Here is an 18,524-nt window from a genome sequence, read left to right as displayed (position 1 = left end):
ACAAGAGGCCAAGCTCAAGGGCGACACCTAGCCAGCTAGGAGCAAGCTCCAAGAGTAACAAACCCTAGAACCACTGGCCAAACATGAACCAAATGCTCTTAGACTTTGAGAATCAGTGGATCTACTCTCCAGTGGAGTTTTGCTGCCTTTTCTCTCAAGATTTGATGGTTGGAATCAACAAATTGCTTGAGGAATGGAGGAGCAACAATGGAGGGAGATAGAGAGAGCTCTGGTCTGTTTGTTTGCGAGTTGTGTCGATTGAGGAAGCAGATGACCGTTTTGGGCGAGACATAGAGGTATAAGTACCCCTTGGTTCCCAACGGTCAGTAATGAGCGGCACTGCTGCCCTAGCCAAAATAGGAAAGGTGAGGAGATATTTTGCTAGCAGTCTTGATAAATCTCATTAGTCCTCTACTCTAATAGGTGGTCATTAACACCAAAACCCACAATAGGGCTTGATTGCACTTACACATTTTTTGTTTTATCACTTAGGAGCCATGCAAGATGAAATTCTCAGGCATGGTTTTGCATGAGAGAAAGAAGTGAGGAATCCACTTTTATACTCCAATAGATGTTGTTCTTTCTGTTACTTTGGAAGTAGCTACTAAGATTTAGCCACACAAATTCTCAATATTGCTTTTTATTTCTCATCGAGTGGATGACATCTTCTAAAAATCCTTGCTTTTCTTAGCATATCTCCTTGCTATTACTAAAGCAAGCAAGAAATGTATGTTTACATAGTATTTTTATCGGATAATAACTTATCTCACATGGTTCAGAGCATTTGGGTAAATCTAAAGTTTCAATCTTCATTCGGTTTAGTATTATTCGAGGAGGCCTCGCCATTGTCCTGTGTCCAAGATCCCCGTACGCGATCTCGTCGTTTCATTCTCTCTGCATACATGTTGATGTCAAACTCAGCTGTGTTTCTTCCTCCAAATATATACTCCAGTTTGTCGAGGTCAAACATGTCACCCATTATCTTCTGGCTCTCTGAATTGTTGCTATAAATAAATTTCACTTTTTCATTCATTCGTGGCTCTAGGAAACGTTTTATTATCTACAAAAGAGCAAAACAGTTAAATAGGAATAGTAAATTCAAATTTCAACAATGTGTATGTGCAAAAAAAATCAACAATGTGAGAACCGAATAAGGTGACTAGGTGAGTTTATTGTTTTGGTTATTGATAAGTGCATGGACAGCATGATGCAAGACTTCTAAGTCAAACATGTGTAAATGCATTATAATGTTCAGTAGCATATTGCATCAAATGAACAAACAGTTGATTGGCAGTCAATACAGTTTCTATGGCCTGGGTGGCTAGGTTAATATTGAACTTATATTGTAGGATGTTCAATAACTATTGTCTTTATTAAGAGCTCTTTTGGTGTGACTCCAGAGATAGCTTCTGCTGTACCAAATGCCCAAATGCAGAAGGGCTCAGCCAAGGAGTTGGTCCAGAAAATGAAATGGATGGAGAGATGAAAATCATGACTTGTCCAATTAAGGAGGACTGTGTTGTCTGTGAGTGGATGCAAAAGGCAGTGACGGGGGTGTAAATAAATAGTGAGATTTTGAAAAATTGGAAGTAATTTTATCTAAACCATGTATCAGTTTATAAATATATTTGATCATGATGTTATTTTCAGGTAATGCATGCAACAAAATGAGATCAGACATGAATATATTTTGATTTTCTGAAATATTAATATTCTTATTTGGAAGTGGAACATTGGATTTTTTCTTTTGCTTGAAATATTTTCTTTATTCTCATAACACCTTCTGTGCTAACACTTCCCCACACAAATGATGCACATCGATGAGCATATGCTATGGTGTATGTGCGACACATTCAGATCATGTGTTAAAACAAATAATATTTTTTTCAAATATTCATGATTGGTACCAAACACTAGATTCTCTATGATATTCGGAATTTATGGTTTCCTTTGGTGCAAGTCGAATCATCTGAGTGGAAGAAGCAATTTCCCCACCTGGTAACAAATGGTTATTCATTAAGGGTGTGTTTGATTTGAAGAATGAGGTGATCCATCAACTTTTCTCTCCCTGGCTTTTTGTATTTGGTTTGTGGAATGGAGTGAGTTGATACATCGCCATCTCATTTCTCATAAGGCTAATAATTAGTATATGCAAGAGGAATGGATTGATTCCACCAAAATTGATGGGTTATACTCATGATGCATCACCTCATGAAACATGGGGTGACTCCACAAACCAAACACACCATAAGCTGAGGAAATAGTAATAGAAAGAAAAAAAACAAAGAGTCTCAGCTCCACTAGAGAAACCACTTCTATGAAGAAGCAAAACTGGGTCTAGTCTGGGAGGAGCTAGATACCTGCCAAACTGGCCCTAAACAGCTTTACAATTACATAAAGTTTATGTTCTAATTAGCAAATTAATCACACTACCACCAAAAAAATTTTAAGAGATAGTCTCTCTGATTATTGAAACAGATACATCAAGAGACTGTCGCCATAAATGGCCAGATGATCTGTAGGCAGATGCCCATCTCTAAAAATCATTTACAGAGATGTCAAGGCGCACATATTAACATGCATTTACCGCCTCTTTAAATGGCATTAACTGAGGTGGGCATCTTAAGGGGCTGCACTGTTAATCAATGGAGGTAGGCAAAAGGGGTTGCCTCTGTTATCAATTTATAGAGGCACTCGCATGCGTGCCTCTGAAAATAGGTGATTAATAGTGAGAAATTTACCAAAGGTGGATGGCACTGCCTGCATCTTTTAATAGAAAATCTGTCTCTGAAAATGCTTGTTGTAGTAGTGTCGGTAGAATATATATTTGTGTTCTATTATAGAAGTACATATATTATTTGAAATCAAGCAAGTTCTCTTCTAATTGTCCTAAAACAACAAAGTTTTTTTACATGTTACGTGTGACCAAGTTGAGGATGTTCCATCTTCCATGGCCGCATATAGTCAACTCCTTACTTTCTGTAGGATAATTATTTGTTGTCTTATAAAGTATGTCACTCAGAGTTACAAAGCAATATAATGCAGAATCATGTAAAGATATGAATCTTTCTATAAATTTGTATGCAGTAATAACTTAGGTTAAAATTTGCCTAAGTGCCAGTAAAAATTTATGTTTTTATTTAATTCTTAAAATGAAATATTTAATGAGACCATGGAGATGGTACATTCAGTGTTCATGAATTATACCTTCCAAAAGGATTCAAAAATTATTGGTGGGTTGGTTAGAATAGCGACTGCTATCAATCCTGGATAGTATTGTTGAATTATGTGTAGTGATTGTCGGGTCAACGAAAATGGTGTACTTGATATTGCCCAGCCTTGGAAGTCAGAGATCCAAACAATACACTCTTCTTCTGCATCTTCAGAATACATGAGCAGGGTTTCCAGGTTATACACTAGATACTTTAGATGATCCTTCTCTGAAGTTTTGGTCTGTTAGACAAGTGAGTGGTTAGTAAATGAGATACTAAAATATAATTAAAGAAAGTGGCTGAGAAGAACCATGTCGTTGTTTTACAACTATTTTAAGAGAATATAAACCTGATAGTCTTGAAGTTACTACAGGGCGTTGCTAAAAAAAAATTACTACAGGGCATATACATGAAACTCAATTTTTTCTTCACTACCACAAAATTTAAAACTTGTTTGGACATTTATATATATAGTCTCCAAATGGGACTGCATGAAATCTGTAAAGACAGATGGAAAAGATCCGTTCTGGAAGGCAAAGATACCTCTGAAAATAAAATTCTTCTTGTGGTGCCTCAAAAGGGGTTCTTTTAACTAAAGATAATCTGTTGAAGAGAGGATGGAAGGGGGCTAGCTATAGTATGTGTAGTTTCAAAGAGACAATTCAACACCTTTTCTTTGATTGTTGTGTGGCAAGATTTTTGTGAAATACTTCGTTTATCACTTTTAATATTCAACCACCAAAAAATAAGGTTCACTTGTTTGGTTCATGGCTAAGGAGGTTTTCTCCCAAACTGAGAAATCAAATTGTTGTGGGGTTAGCAGCGATGTGCTGGGCGTTGTGGTTGCTTAGAAACGATACGGTGTTCAACAAGGAAACTACTAATGCCTTTTCACAGGTATTCTTTAGGGGGTCGTACTGGATCCAGGAATGGTCACAGTTATCTAAAGAGGAAGAGAAAACGGCTATGAAGTCTGGTTGCAAGAAGTTGGAGATGGTGGTGCTAGAATTCTTCATAAGCTCAGTGTGGAGGCAACACAGGAGCTTAGAAGAGTGATGTCTTTTGCTGTTTCTCAAATGTTTTTTTTTCGGATAACTAGTGGGTTGCCTGTTTTGCTGCAACTTAGAGCTGGGGTTTGGTTGCTTTAGCTATTGAGCAGGTTGTGGTTCGGCAGTAGTAGACTCATTGTTTGTTTTCCAGTAGTCTGGAGGGTTTTCTTTACTGCATAGCAGCTGTTGATCTTAGATCATAACTCTGTATCGGTTCAGTTGGTTGCACCCATTTGCTTTTGAATGTGGGAGGCCGGAATTCATTGGTTCCTTTATCTTAAAAAATGAGAACTTGTTACCTTCTAACTTTTCTATTGTACAAAACAACAAAAACACTAGTGTGTTTTTTGTACATATTTCACTCATACAATAGTTGCCCTAATCAATATACTTAGATTTCATATACCATCCATGGCGCCCTTCTTTTAGCAAATTTTTATTTAAGTTAATACAGCTTCATGACATGTGAACTGTATTTTTGTTTTTGAACAAGTATAGTATCACATAGATTATGTATTCTATTTACACTCGGCCTAACTTTATTTAATTAAATCAAATACATTCTAATTAAGACTGTTATTAAATGATAGATGCAATTGCAGGATTAGTCACAATAAGATTTTGACAAAAGCTTTACTCAACTTAAATAGCTGACAATTGTGTGCACCCTATCCTAAAGTTGAGTGAGTCAAAAGTCATGCCACACGTTCACATGCATGCCAAGGAAAGTCTACCAAGCCTTGAGTGTGATACGATGCATACTGGCTGAGGAGCTCAGGACAGGTCTAGCACTGCATGGTAGCAGGGTCGTGCCATCGTATTTATAGGCCCTGTACTCATGGAGTTAGGCTGTGTTTATTTGTTTGTCTAAAAGTTATAGTTGAAAGTATTGTTCGTTGATTGGTTGTGAAAAAAATACTGTTAAATGGCCGGCAGATTTGGCAGATAAGCTCAAACGGAGCTTTTCTAAGTTTAGAAGCTATTGAAGTCATACTTGGGTTCTACAATGGCACAAAAAAGTCTTAATAGTTTGGCTATGATAGTTTGAGAGTGATTGTTATAGAAGATTAATTATGAGCATATTATTGAAGATTTTATTTCAAAGAACACTAAGAGAATGATGTGGTTCAAGTAAAGATTATGCAAACTAAACGAAGAGTTCAAAAGGTACTATTCTTGATATATCGCATTTGCACTGCAGTATATATATTATTTTAGCTATATTTGGTACTTTGATTCTCACTTAGAGCTATGTACAGGGCCTAGAAATTTGACGGCGTGGCCCTGAACCTAAGTCCACGACATCAGTAAGATCACTATATTAAGAAGTGAAAAGGGTGCCCCCCACCTGGGTGTACCTCTGCAACTGGCATTGCTTTAATCCCTGTTCACATGATCAGGATATTGGTATTTATGGATTTTGCGAATAGATGATATATACATGCTTATCACAAATATCTTGTTAATTTTTGAGATTAAAATGACCCTGAATTTGCCTAACTGTGTTTACACAGGCTGTAAAAAAAATAGTACCACCCCATGTTAATTTAATGGACAGGATTTAGTTGTTTCATTACTCTGCAGGAATTGATGCTACGGCGTATCCATGAAACACTTGACCGTACCTTTATTGCTGGAAGTGTTACGAAGACCATTCTTCCGTTCTTGTCAAGGTAGTCCGGTATGTACGCTCGCTTAGCCTCATTCTCACTATCGGCAATGCTTTCCTACAATTGATTCCAAACCGAAACATGGGTTATTCCAATATAATATTAAATGATTCATAAAAGTGTTTTTGCAGTTACTGAAGGCTATAAGATCAAAATATGCACCCAACGAATTTTCTCTGGCTTGTAGTGACGTCTCCAACTGGTAGTTTCTTTGAGACTCTTAGTAGCTTTCGTCGTACTCCAGTTTCTTGCTCGGAGGAACCGGCGGATAGTGGCATCCGAAAGGAAGTTCGGCATCTCTGTCGGCAGATCGCCAAGGAGTTCCCGGACCTCATTTATCTACAGACCCATAGAACATATATAACTGTGAGGTGAGATGTACGTCGCATTGTCACCAGCTTTGGGGCATACAAGCTGGTCATCTTCGTCAATACAAATTTTTTGAAATATAAAATCGTTAGCAGTCCCTAAATTTATGCATCGGTATTATCCAGGTCCATAACTCTAAAAAAAAAGTGATGTTTAAGTCCTGAGCTTGGACTGTAGAGTCACTTTTTTTTAAGGGCTCAGTGGGTGAATCCCCCACCTATTATTTTCCTTTATTGAATAAGTTTAGAAATACAAGGTGCACGAGCTGTGCTTACAGGGAGCTTGCAAAGCTCAAATGAAAAAAAGACTAAGGGATATTTTCTAACCACTATCTTAGAGAGCAAGGCTAGGTTTGGCGGTGTTGGGCCGGGCATGTTAAATGTGTGTTGACATGCGAATTTGGGGACTTAGATGAAACTATTTTATAAGTTCAGGGGTCCAAACACTAAAATTTGAGTGTTGGGGACTTGATTGATATCGCAGTATAAGATCAATGACTTAGACAAAAAGAAATGTGCATTAGGGACCCAGATGACACAATATTATAAGTTTGGAGGCTATTCATGAATTTTACTCTTTTACTCACATGATTATAAAGAGAGAACAATTCTAGTATGTGGTGCTAGAGGAGCGAGAATACAATGCTATATATTTCGCTTCTTCCTAGTGATTGCCGACGTCGTCTTCTTCTTTCTCGGATCGTCTACTTCTCGGTGGACGTCCGAATGACTGCACAGCGAACATCATCCTACATCAACTGTGGTCCGTGATAGCAAGCAACGAACTATGCTGACTAGTACAATAGAGCCACCGGTGCTTTGAGCATTAGTCCCATAATTTTATTCTTGAATTTGTTAAATTCAGTATCTTTTCTGCTATTATATGTATGTCATTTGTGTTCATATATGCTACTCGTGCAAGTAGTAATATCACACACGAGCACATACATGTTGTCAGCAATTTGCTATGATTTTCTGGACTAAATTAAACATGAAAATGCCTAAATTTCTAATAAATCACACGCTAGACCAAAGGTGATGGAAATGACATCACTGACGGATCAAATGTCGAGCCACCGGTGATGAGTTTAACAAATTTGGTTTAGACCTTGTTTAGTTCACTCCGAAAATCAAAAAAAATTCAAGATTTCCCGTCACATCAAATCTTGGAGCACATGCATGAAGTATTAGATATAGACGAAAATAAAAACTAATTACACAGTTTGCCTGTAAATCACGAGATGGATCTTTTGAGCCTAGTTAGTCTATGATTGGATAATATTTATCAAATAAAACCAAAAATGCTACAGTACCGAAATCCAAAATTTTTTCGGAACTAAACAAGGCCCTAGTTCAGGAATTTTGCGGGCAGGTCTGGTTGGTTCTTGATTGGAGAGCCGTTGCCCCACCATGCTTCAGGAACCCTACGATAGGAATAGGAGAAAACCTCAAATCGAGGTTAGTGTGGGTTCGAAGGCACCTCGGGGTCCAACTTTCACTATGGAAGATTGCTTTGTTGTTGGTAAGGGTGATTTGTGGGAATCACAACTGCTTAAATTTCACAAGCAAACAGTGGACAGAAGGAAACTAGGAGACATTTAGGCATGTGCTACTGAGATCCATGGCTTGATGTGTATGCTACTGGTATCACAAGTGCTTAAAATTTGTAGGAATTGCAACTGCTTATAATGTCACAAGTCTCGATGTCTTTGCTACTGGTATAAGAAGATTTGTATTCTATTTGTTTAGAAGGAGCTGAACCACATGCAATTGTTGTAATCAAATCATCATACATCTGGGATGGTAGCAGTTGGGTACAGTAGCTGAACTCTGGGATGGTAGCAGTTGGGTACAGTAGCTGAACTCTGGGATGGTAGCAACCTGAAAATGTACCTTTGGAGGTTATTGTGGTTAGTAGATAGCGGATTGATGTCCCAGACTCCCAGTGGTTAGAAGTAGAAATATCTTGTTTACAATTAACTTCTATGACAAGAGGACTCCATGATATGGATTTGCCATTCATCTGGAGTCTCTATTCCTCACAGTTCCTTCTATTCCAAGACTCGCAATATTAGGGGGGTTCAGCACATATATCTCCTTGCCATTTGCTCCCTAAAATCCCATCCAGGGTTCATTTCTTTGTCTGCCTTTTTCTTTCTATAGGAAGAGAACACAAACTAAAAGGCTAGAGGACTTAACCTGCCTGTTCTGCACAGAACCTGAAACTCCACGTATTCGTAGTTGCTGCACAGGTATGGGTGTGGACCGTGTGGTCCTATCTGAGTTTCCTGAAGTAGAGTTTAGCAGTAGCTTTGAAGCAATTGGTGGTTTTGCTAAGTAGTAATAAAAATTTTGAATGCAACAGTATGCTTAGGGCCTGTTTAGATCCAAAATCTTTACATCCCAAAACTTTTGGCTGTAAACTTTACATTTAAGTAGGTGTTTAGATGCTTCTCAAATTTTTTTTGTCTGCAAGACACATGACACGGGTCCCCAAGAAAGTTTACACAGTTTTGGGGCTCCAACGTCCGAAATTCCAAATCTTTATAGCCAAGTTTACAAGCCCATGTTTAGATCCATTCTTCCAAAAAGTGCTCATTTCTCCAAAAGTTTTGGCTGTTTGGCTGCATCTAAACAGGCCCTTATTTCGGCAACCTTTGGTACTTTTTTCTGGGGGATTACAGGCTTGATCAAAAGTTGGGTCATGCTTTGCTCGATGATCAAAAGTTGGGTCATGCTTTGCTCGATGGAGCAACCAGTAAAGCTGACAATCATCGTCAAGTAGGTGCAAGACGTATCGATCAATCATGGATGGATCACTGGGTGGCTTTGGTCAAGAACAAGAACAGCTAAACAAGGACGGATGGGGGATGGAGCCCCATGTGAAATGCTTGAATTCATGAGGTTGACCTGGAGAAGGCTATGTGCCCACACAAGCTGTTGTCCTTCTGATCATATTTACCATCATATGGAGTAGTTAATCAATTGAGTGGCAACGTACATCTCAGTGTTCATTTACATAAAAAATTTAAGAAGGCATTTTATTGCTGGCCATAAAATATTACTTACTTAATTTCTTTGGATTCTTTTAATCCATAATAATTATGTGATGACATAGTGTGCATATTTAATTATTTATTTATATGAGCATAAAGCTCCATCTTAAAGGTCTCATGGAATGGTAGCATCCTCGTTTAAGACAAATGGCGGCAGTACTATACACATTTGTTTTTCTGAAATTTTCTGGCATTCAATTTTGAATTATTTTCCACATGTTATGGCAAGCAACGGGGACGATATACCATTCTATACCTACCCGGGCTGTAACTAGATTCCGTAAACACCAACAACCAGTAAAATTTTGATCTGAAATCAATGAGAGGCTAAGACGACTTTATAGGTAATTTGACCTTAAAAAGAATGGCATAGTTGCTGTCTTACCTTTCTCTGCTGTTCTTCTGAAGACGCCGGTAACAGCTGCGTTGGTTCACTCCTGCTCTTGAGCAGATAAGTCATGGCAATCGAATAGTTATGGGTTCCGGGTTAGCTACAACGCAATCATGCACTAAAAAAAATGTGCCAACCTTATCATGTATTTATAGAATTGCTAAAAAGTTATAACTCTTGTGGTAGCTGGTGGTTGCATCCTGTAAGGCCAGTCTCAGTGGGGGTTTCATCAGGATGTCAACTTTTTGCATGAAACGAAGAGAAAAGAGAAGAAAGTAGTTTCACCATGGTGAAACCCCGCGGGCGTTGTTTCCCACGCGGTGAAACGGGATGAAATCTCGGGCTAAATCGTTTCACCATCTTGCATGTGATCCAATCATTTTGTAGTAATTAAATGCTTTGCCTAGCCTAAGAAACGTCATGGCGAAACTCATGCATTGTGGAGGTTGTTTCATTATTCGTTTTATTGATGCTCTGTTAGTGGATTTGTTTTGAAAATAGTGCCTAACTGCCAATAATAACGCGATGCCACCTATTAGCATTGAATTCATTCTGACCAGCCAGCATCCCGCCCATGTCGTCGTCCATTATTGACAGGCGGTCGGGCGCCGTGATTGAGGACGTGGACATGATCTCCGTCACGGAACCATGAATATGGCCGACGTTTGTCCGTATAGGACGTGCACTATATAATATACTGTAAAATCTACATACACCCCAGCCATGGCACTGACGCACGTCTGTGCGTGCCCAACAGGTGTCTATAGTAAATATCTTATCGGGGTTATTAATCTCATGAGATCAACACATGTCTATAATCTCTTCTTCTTAATTATCTTCCTAGTTTAAGTATCAAGTAGGTTTGCATTACATCGAGGGACATGTATTGGCTTTTGATATTACTTCATGTATATAAAATTGGTAATTAGCAATTAACTAACTATATATAATTTGATTTGTCATGTATGATATGTAAGATTTTAGCATTGGAATTATATATTTTTTGTTTTGAATTTATCATCACATACACGTGTTGACAATACGCATCTACGAGAAAGGGTCGCCGCAGACGCGTGTTGACAATACACGTCTACGACGACTCCTATCATAAACGTGTGTACTTGATCACAGACGTGTTCATAGCATAACTTATTATGGATGCACCTTTGCGTGTTTGTAATGAGGTCTTTTATAGACCTGTTATTACAGACATACAAAAATGTCTCTCACTACACCAGATCAGGACATTAGCCCCCCCCCCCCCCACGCAGTGGCAAACCGGCAGACATCTTGGGTTCATATCACTGCCGGTTCAGGAAACCACCGCTGATGGACAACCGTGACTGCCGGTTCCTGGCACCACCGGCAGTTTGAGTTGAGTCAACACTGCCAACTTGTCGTAAGCTTGTTCGTTTGAGTTTATCAGTCGAATATGGCAGCCATTCAATAGTATTTTTCTCTCATAACAAATCAGCCAACAATACTTTCTGCTATGGTTTATCAGCTAAAAATAAATCTATATATATACATATCATTACTATATGGTATTCTATATATATTATATGAGTATATATATAGACTTCCAAGTTATTTTATTGTATCTGATTTGGTAAAAATAGCTAAGCTAATAGAATATTTATATAATAGAGGAATAGGCCATGAAACAAATCCTGTTGCCAACAGAATCCCAATTTCTCAGGATTTCTTGCAGGCGACGCGATTTGGGCACCCTATAAGCCCTTGTCGACCTCCCTAAGTCCTCTTTTTGCATCTGCAAGCACCATGAGGCCCTAGCCACTGCCCAGCGCTGAATTTGGATCTTGCAGGCGAGCGAAGCCTCACCGCCGCTGTTGACGCCATGCTCAGTGGCCGTTCTGCCATCGGGAGGCCATTGTCGAGCTTCACGACATGATTGCAGAGCCACCAGACCCTTCTTTCCTCTTCGTGTTTCCAGCGACCCACTAGCCTTCGCCAAACCCCCTATAGGAGCTTCAGTCCGCCATTGCGAACTACCGGTCACCTTCAAGCCTTTCCCGACCTCGATTTGTTCCCTAGGTGAGTTCACGAGAAGCTCCTTCATCTCTAGTGGCTTTCTTTTGCTTTTTTTGCGCTCGGGCAAAAACCGTGCACTCTAGCGAGTTGCATGGCGGTCCTTGCTAAAGAGTCCCTGATGTTTTCAAGTTCCTAACCCGCGGTCCTTGGCATAGTTGAATAATATGTTTTCCATTTTAGAAAGCGTACAATCAGTCGGTTTATTTCAAAATATATTTTCTAGTATTTACAAAATTGCCACTGAGATTCTTTTGCCCATAAAATATTCATTGAAACTCCGATTTGACCCGTTCAAATTGCATTAGATTTATATTCACGGGATCTAGTAACCTTGGTTCACCAGTTTGAAACATTTTAATTTCATGATCCTATTTAATTAATTACTTTTCTAAAGAAAATATAAAAAAATTCATATCTTCTCCGTTTAAGCTTTGATTTTCGTGATCTTTACGTCTGTGTGATCATAGCGATGCGTAGAATCCTTTTATAAACTTTTCTTATTGATTTTATACTGTTGGTGTATTGTTCTAATTATAGCTTCGTTTGCTTTATGTATGTTTGGCTTCGATTGCTTGTGTGTTGATCGATGAATGAGTATAGTAGGTGAGCAGTTCTTCGGTGATCAAGATAAGTACCTTGATGATCAGCCAGAGCAATTGGACCAAGGCAAGTATAGCATTTGGATTTTCTTTCTTTGACCATGATCTTATGACTTGATTAATGTTTAAGCAACAAACAATAAAAATGACTTTTTAACAACTTGAGGATTTGAATGTAAGCAGACACCCGGGATTGATAGTTTAACCATGGGGGCTATTATGACTCTGACTTTAGCTTAGTATGAAGACATTTTCAAGCTTGTTAGAGGTTACACGTAAGGACGCTAGGGGGCCTTGCCATTTTGGGTATAGTGCGGGCTCTGTCCTTATGTGTATAAGATGCGCGTTATTGTGTCATTCGGAAGGGGGCTCTATATCTACGTGCCGATTGGAAACCTTATGGCCCTAACTTGTTAGATGAACTTTTGAAAGGTTTCATAGTGAACCCTGTCGACCTTCCTTGGTAGTGGGTTAAGACATCGACGGGCCTCGGGTGAAAAGGTAAATCATGACTCATGAGTAAAGATGTGCAGCTTCTGCAGAGTGTTTAAATTGGTATACTAGCCGTGCTTATGGACATGAGCGGCCTTGGAGACTTTTACATTAAAGATGATGATTCTAGTTATGTTAATATGCTCATTGATTACCATTCTATGCTATACATTATTTATGTAACATTGATCATGAGTTTGTGGGATCTACTACCTTGTCGCTATATTTGTGAAGTTCGACATGGACTCACTCTTGCTATTTTCCCATAGTTCAGGAGATGACTTAGGCTTGTGATCCACTAGTCAGTTTGGATCCTATAGATTGGAGCTAATACCCAAAGTTTTGAGTTATATTCCATTTTTTGCTGCGCCTAAGGTTATCTTTTATATATTAAGTACGTTATATAATTTATGCATTATCTATTGATATTACCACTTATTTGTAGCTATATGTGAGATTTAGCCTTTAAGACTCACATATGATGTATATCTGGTTTTGTCTATAAAATTGGGTATTACAAAGTGGCATCAAAGCAATGTTGACTGTAGTAAGCAAGCCTAGTTAGAATTGAACGTTTTAGAATGCTTCTATCCTTGCTTACTTCTTGCTTTCCCTTTAACCTTGATAATTGCTAAAAGTTATGCTTATTTCTACCTAGTTCTATTATAAAACTTTGTCTCTATTCTAAATCCTCCCTCCTTGTCTATTTAGATGGCTCATAACGAGGAGATCATTGGCATGAAAGAGCATAATGACCCAACTATGCCACTCGTAATCGCATTTGATAAGGAGAAGCTTCAAGCCATGCAAAAACATGTAGTGGAAGGAATGACTTAGAATGGAACTCTCAACAGTGTATCTCAGAACCAATGAAGAGGCAAGTACCAGAAGCTTAGAAAAATATGAGAGCACATGGAGGTGTTGGTAGTAATACATCTGTATCAAGATCAATGTCATTGTTGTAAGTGTAACATCCAAAATTTGATTTTCAATTAATAGGATTTAATTTGATTTATTTAAGTATTTTTGTGAGCATTTAAATTAGTAATTAAATAAATTTTGTTGAAATAAAAATTTATCATAAGGTTAGAAACTTATTTATGTATTCATGCTGAAGCATATTTTATTTTCATTTTTGTATTGTGCGTTGTTTTAATTTAAATTGAATTCAAACTCTATTTTGAAAAGGGATTTGGAAAGAAATAAAAAAATAGAGAAAGAGAGAAGGCTTACCTGTTTGGCGAAGGCCCCTGAACCCTCCCCAGCCGAAGCCTAGCTCGGCGCCCCCTCCATTCGTGGCCCAGCAAGCAGGCCGGCCCAGTTCCTAGCCTGGCCGCGCGCACCTCCCTCCCCTCTCTTTTCTTTCGTTGATGATTGGGTCCCACTCGTCAGCCGGGTACCTCCCCTCTTCCTTGAGCCATGACCGGACTCGAGCGCCTGGGCGAAATCAGCACCCCGATCCCGGTTCCTCGGGATTTCCTTTTCCCCGCGCCAACGAAGCAGCATATAAGTTCCATGGCACCCTCCGTGCTCTCCTTTCCCATCTACAACCTCCTGGGAAACCCTAGCCACCATTAACGCCGAGGAACTAATCTCACCAACGAACGAGCTCACCACCGCCGTGGAACTCTCTGTTCGTGGCCATGTTAGCGAAATTAAGACTGTGCCGAGCTCCGGGTGAGGTGACGACGATTTCGAGCCTTCCCTTTCGCTCTCTACCGCACTCTATTGCTCTCATATGGCCACTGAACTTCACAGTACGCCGAGCTCCACCTCAACGAAGTCTGCTCTCACGCTGAATCTTTCCCGCCTTTGATTTTGCCATAGGTAAGATCCCCTTGAGTTTCCCTCCCTTCCCATGAAATTCTCGAGTCAAAACGAGGTTGGAAACTTCATTTGGTGAAGCTCAGGCGAGGGTCTTCAATGGCACCGCCGCGGGAACACTATTTTGGTGGCCGACCGGCCGATTCTCCCCCGAGATGAAATCCTGACCGTCGATTAGAGATCTGAAGGCCAAGAAAGAACGGTATTCCTACGGGATAAATTTTGCTAAAGAGACCCTGGGTTGTTTCCATATCCAACCTGGTTGTTTCCATATCCAACCCGCAATCCAATACATATTACCTAAACTACATCTTCTCAGTACTGAAAGAGTAAACAACCTGGCTATGTTCAAAATATGTTTTCTAGTATTTACAAAAATGCCATTGATTTTATAATGCTTATGAAATGCTCATTTTAACTCCGATTTGACCCATTCAAATTGCATTAGGTTCGTATTTGCGAGCTCTACTTGTTAGTATCAATGTAGTTCCAGTTTCTAACTTTTAAATTTCGTGGTACTATTTAATTAATTATTCTTCTATAGGAAATCTTAGAAAATTTATAACTTCTATGTTTTAATTCTGATTTTCATGATCTTTACGTCTGTGTGATCGTAGCGCTGCGTAGAATGTTTTTATAAACTTTTACATTTGTTTTACCACTGTTGGTGTATTTTTCTAATTATAGCTTGTTTGCTTTGTGTATGATTATCTCTATTGGAATGCGTGTTGTTGATTGATGATTGAGTTTAGATGGTGAGCCATACGTTGGTGATCAAGGCCAAACTTTTGACGACCAGCAGGAATTGACGACTAGCAGGAACAATAGGAAAGCTTTGATCAAGGCAAGTATAACTTGGGACTATCCTTGTTACCTACACACTTTTAATACATATATCATATGCATATGTCCACCTTGACAACCATAGTGAAATCATAGATGATTGTTATCTTGAATTCCTTGATGCCTATTTGGATATGCATTTGGGTAGTTCATGCTAGTGATTGATTATAATCTATGATCTTGTAACATGAATATTTGAATATGCAATAAACAATAAAATAAGCTTTCTAGCAACTTAAACTTAAAGGGTGGAAAGAACTCTGGCTTTTGCAAGATTGATCTTGACCCTCCATAAGGACTTATCCCTGGGCAAATGTTGGGACAACTCGTACAACCATGAGGGCTATATGGCTCTAGTTTTAGCTCAGTATGAGGACCTATTTCTAGCTTGTTAGCGGTTACATTAAATGGCGTAAGAATGGCTAGACATGTTGGGTATAGTGTGGCCTTTGTCAGTGTGTATAGGCTGTGAGTTATGTGCCATGGAAGGGAGGCTCTATATCTGCCTGCCAAGTGAATCTAATGGCCCTAATTTGTTAGATGAATCTTTGAAAGGCTTCATAGTGAACCCTGCCGGCGTTCCTTAGAAGTGAGCTAAGAGGTTGATGGGCCTCGGGTGAAAGGGTAAATCACGACTCATGGGTAAAGATGTACAACCTCTGTCGAGTGTTAAATCTGGTATACTAGCCGAGCCCACGGATATGGCGGCACGAAATAGATGGACACTGATGAACATGATTAATGATGATAAATGATGGTTTATTATATTGTTTATATGTGTTATTCTTTATTCTTGCACACATTGATCATGTGGTTATGGGACATACTATGCTACCTTGATAATTGCTATCTAAATGAACATACTACATACATATAAAAGCTAAATGCAGTCAAACCAGTGTCAGCTTATTGAGCCTCATGAACCCCTGGTTATACTTATTGAGTACGATATCTGCTCACTTTTGCTATTTCTCAACACCTCAGGATGTGCTAAAGAAGATGACTGAGAGGGGGACTACCGTTTTGAGTACTAGGCTTGGAGTCAACCAGTTGACAGTGTCCATGTGTGGTGCTTCCATCGAGAGTTTCTTTATTTGTTTAAGACTATGTATGATTATTATTCCGCTGTGTAATAAACATTGTGCTGATACTATTTGAGATTTGTCAACTTATGTGTGCGACTGTTTCTAGGGCGCACATAAGTCTTTTATACATTCTATTTCATTCTTGAAATTTGGGTGTGACAAATTGGTATCAAAACTTTGTGGACTGTCGGAGACAAGCCTAGTTAGAAATTGGCTGTCTTAAGGTTTTAAAATTTCTATAAAATCTTTGTTCTATAAACCATGATATTTCCCTCCACACTATATCATTTCCATTGCTATTCATTTTTACCTTGTTGCTTATTTTAAAGTCTTGTTCTCACACTCACCCCTTCCTTTGATATGCTTTTAGAACTTTTCTTACCATCTTCTGGCATCATTGAAATAGGAGTTTTAGGATCTTTACCCTTAATATGAAGAAAACGATAGTACCGCAAGTTGAGTCAATGCTTAAAGTGTGAATCTTTAATGCTTGGTTTGGTTTGTCATTGTGGTTATGCTTGATTTGGATCTTTATAATGAGTGTAATGATCTTGTGGGTTTTCTCCACAATTTCATTTAGTTTATAGGCCTAAGGCATAATGGCTAATGAACTAAATAGTTGGGATTGTTAAATTTTGTTTCTGTCCTTTGCTGATTTTCTGGAGCAGTCTTCAACAATTCTGGTATATCTCAAACTCTGTTTGTGCAAAGTTTATCAAATTATTCTGGGAACAACTATACTTCTTTATCTTTCCAGTGCCGCAAGAATGACATTATTATCTATTATGAGCTGTGAGATATAACTGTTCAAAGTTGAGGTTTCTGTGCAGTCTGGAATTCTGTAACAGTTTCGGTTATGCCTAGTTTTGACTAATTTAACGATAGAATCTGTTAATATGATCTAACAAAAGTTGTAGATAATTTATTTATCTTTCCAACGGTGTAAGGAGCGTCTCCTTTTGAGTTGTGGAACTTGAGACATGACTAATTTTCTGAACTGCCGATGTTGGATATCGCCCAGAAAAATTCAGATTCAATTATCTCTTGTATTTATCATGTTGGATATTACTAATATCTGTTTCTCTACCTTGGAATATAGATGCGAGCAAGAAGAAGAGGCAGAGGCTGAGGTTGTGGTAGGGGCGCTAATGCCCCAATCTCTGTGGAGGAACTTAAGCATACACAGAACGAGATGATGCATGCATTCATACAACATCTTCAGCACGAGCCTACAGCTCCACCACCACCACCACCAGTCTATGTGAGGGATAAGCATGACGAGTTTATGAAAGGACGACCTCCAGTGTTCACTCATTTTGCTGACCCTATGGAAGTGGATGATTGGCTGTGTGCTGTGGAAAGACAGTTAAAAATAGCTCAGTGCAATGATCTGGAGAAGGTGTTATATGCTTCTGGACAGCTGCAGGGAGCAGCTCTGACTTGGTGGGAATCATACCAAGCTGCTCGTCCTAATAATGCTCCTGCCGGCACTTGGCAGGAATTTTGTAGAGATTTCAAGGCACGTCACATTAATGAAGGGATGATAGAGCTAAAGCAATAGGAGTTTAGATCACTTAGAATGGGCTCTATGACTGTTGTAGAGTATCATGATACTTTTGAGCAGCTAGCTCGCTATGCTCCAAATGAGGTTAGAGAGGATGTTGATAAGCAGTGTCTATTTATGAAAGGCCTTTATTATGATTTCAGATTGCAGTAGGCTAGAAACACTTATCCTACTTTCTAAGCTCTGCTGATGTCACACCCATATTTTAAGAACAAAATAGGATGCATAAAAGACTCATATGTGCCCCAGAAACAGTCGCACACATAAGTAGACAAATCTCAAATGTACCATTGCAGTGCTTATTACATAGCGGAATATA

The 18,524-nt window shown here is 38.9% G+C and overlaps 1 protein-coding gene across 2 annotated transcripts; it reads right to left on the bottom strand.

Moving 5' to 3' along the window:
* Positions 544-9,869, bottom strand: LOC8061220 (random slug protein 5). Of its 2 annotated transcripts, XM_021445688.1 has the most exons (6): positions 9,741-9,869; positions 6,094-6,270; positions 5,887-5,988; positions 5,610-5,645; positions 3,208-3,453; positions 544-1,060 (listed from the first exon to the last, which is right to left on the bottom strand). In XM_021445688.1, exons 1-6 carry the CDS (start codon positions 9,813-9,815, stop codon positions 803-805), a joined length of 894 nt encoding a protein of 297 aa, XP_021301363.1. In that variant the 5' UTR covers positions 9,816-9,869; the 3' UTR covers positions 544-802. The 2 variants fall into 2 exon arrangements, with proteins under 2 accessions (XP_021301363.1, XP_021301364.1); XM_021445689.1 differs by lacking the exon at positions 5,610-5,645.

Source organism: Sorghum bicolor, chromosome 8, assembly GCF_000003195.3.
Source record: "Sorghum bicolor cultivar BTx623 chromosome 8, Sorghum_bicolor_NCBIv3, whole genome shotgun sequence".
In the NCBI taxonomy this organism is placed as follows: Eukaryota; Viridiplantae; Streptophyta; class Magnoliopsida; order Poales; family Poaceae; genus Sorghum; species Sorghum bicolor.
Note: the sequence above shows the minus strand (reverse complement) of the source record. Positions and strands in the feature narration are given on the sequence as shown.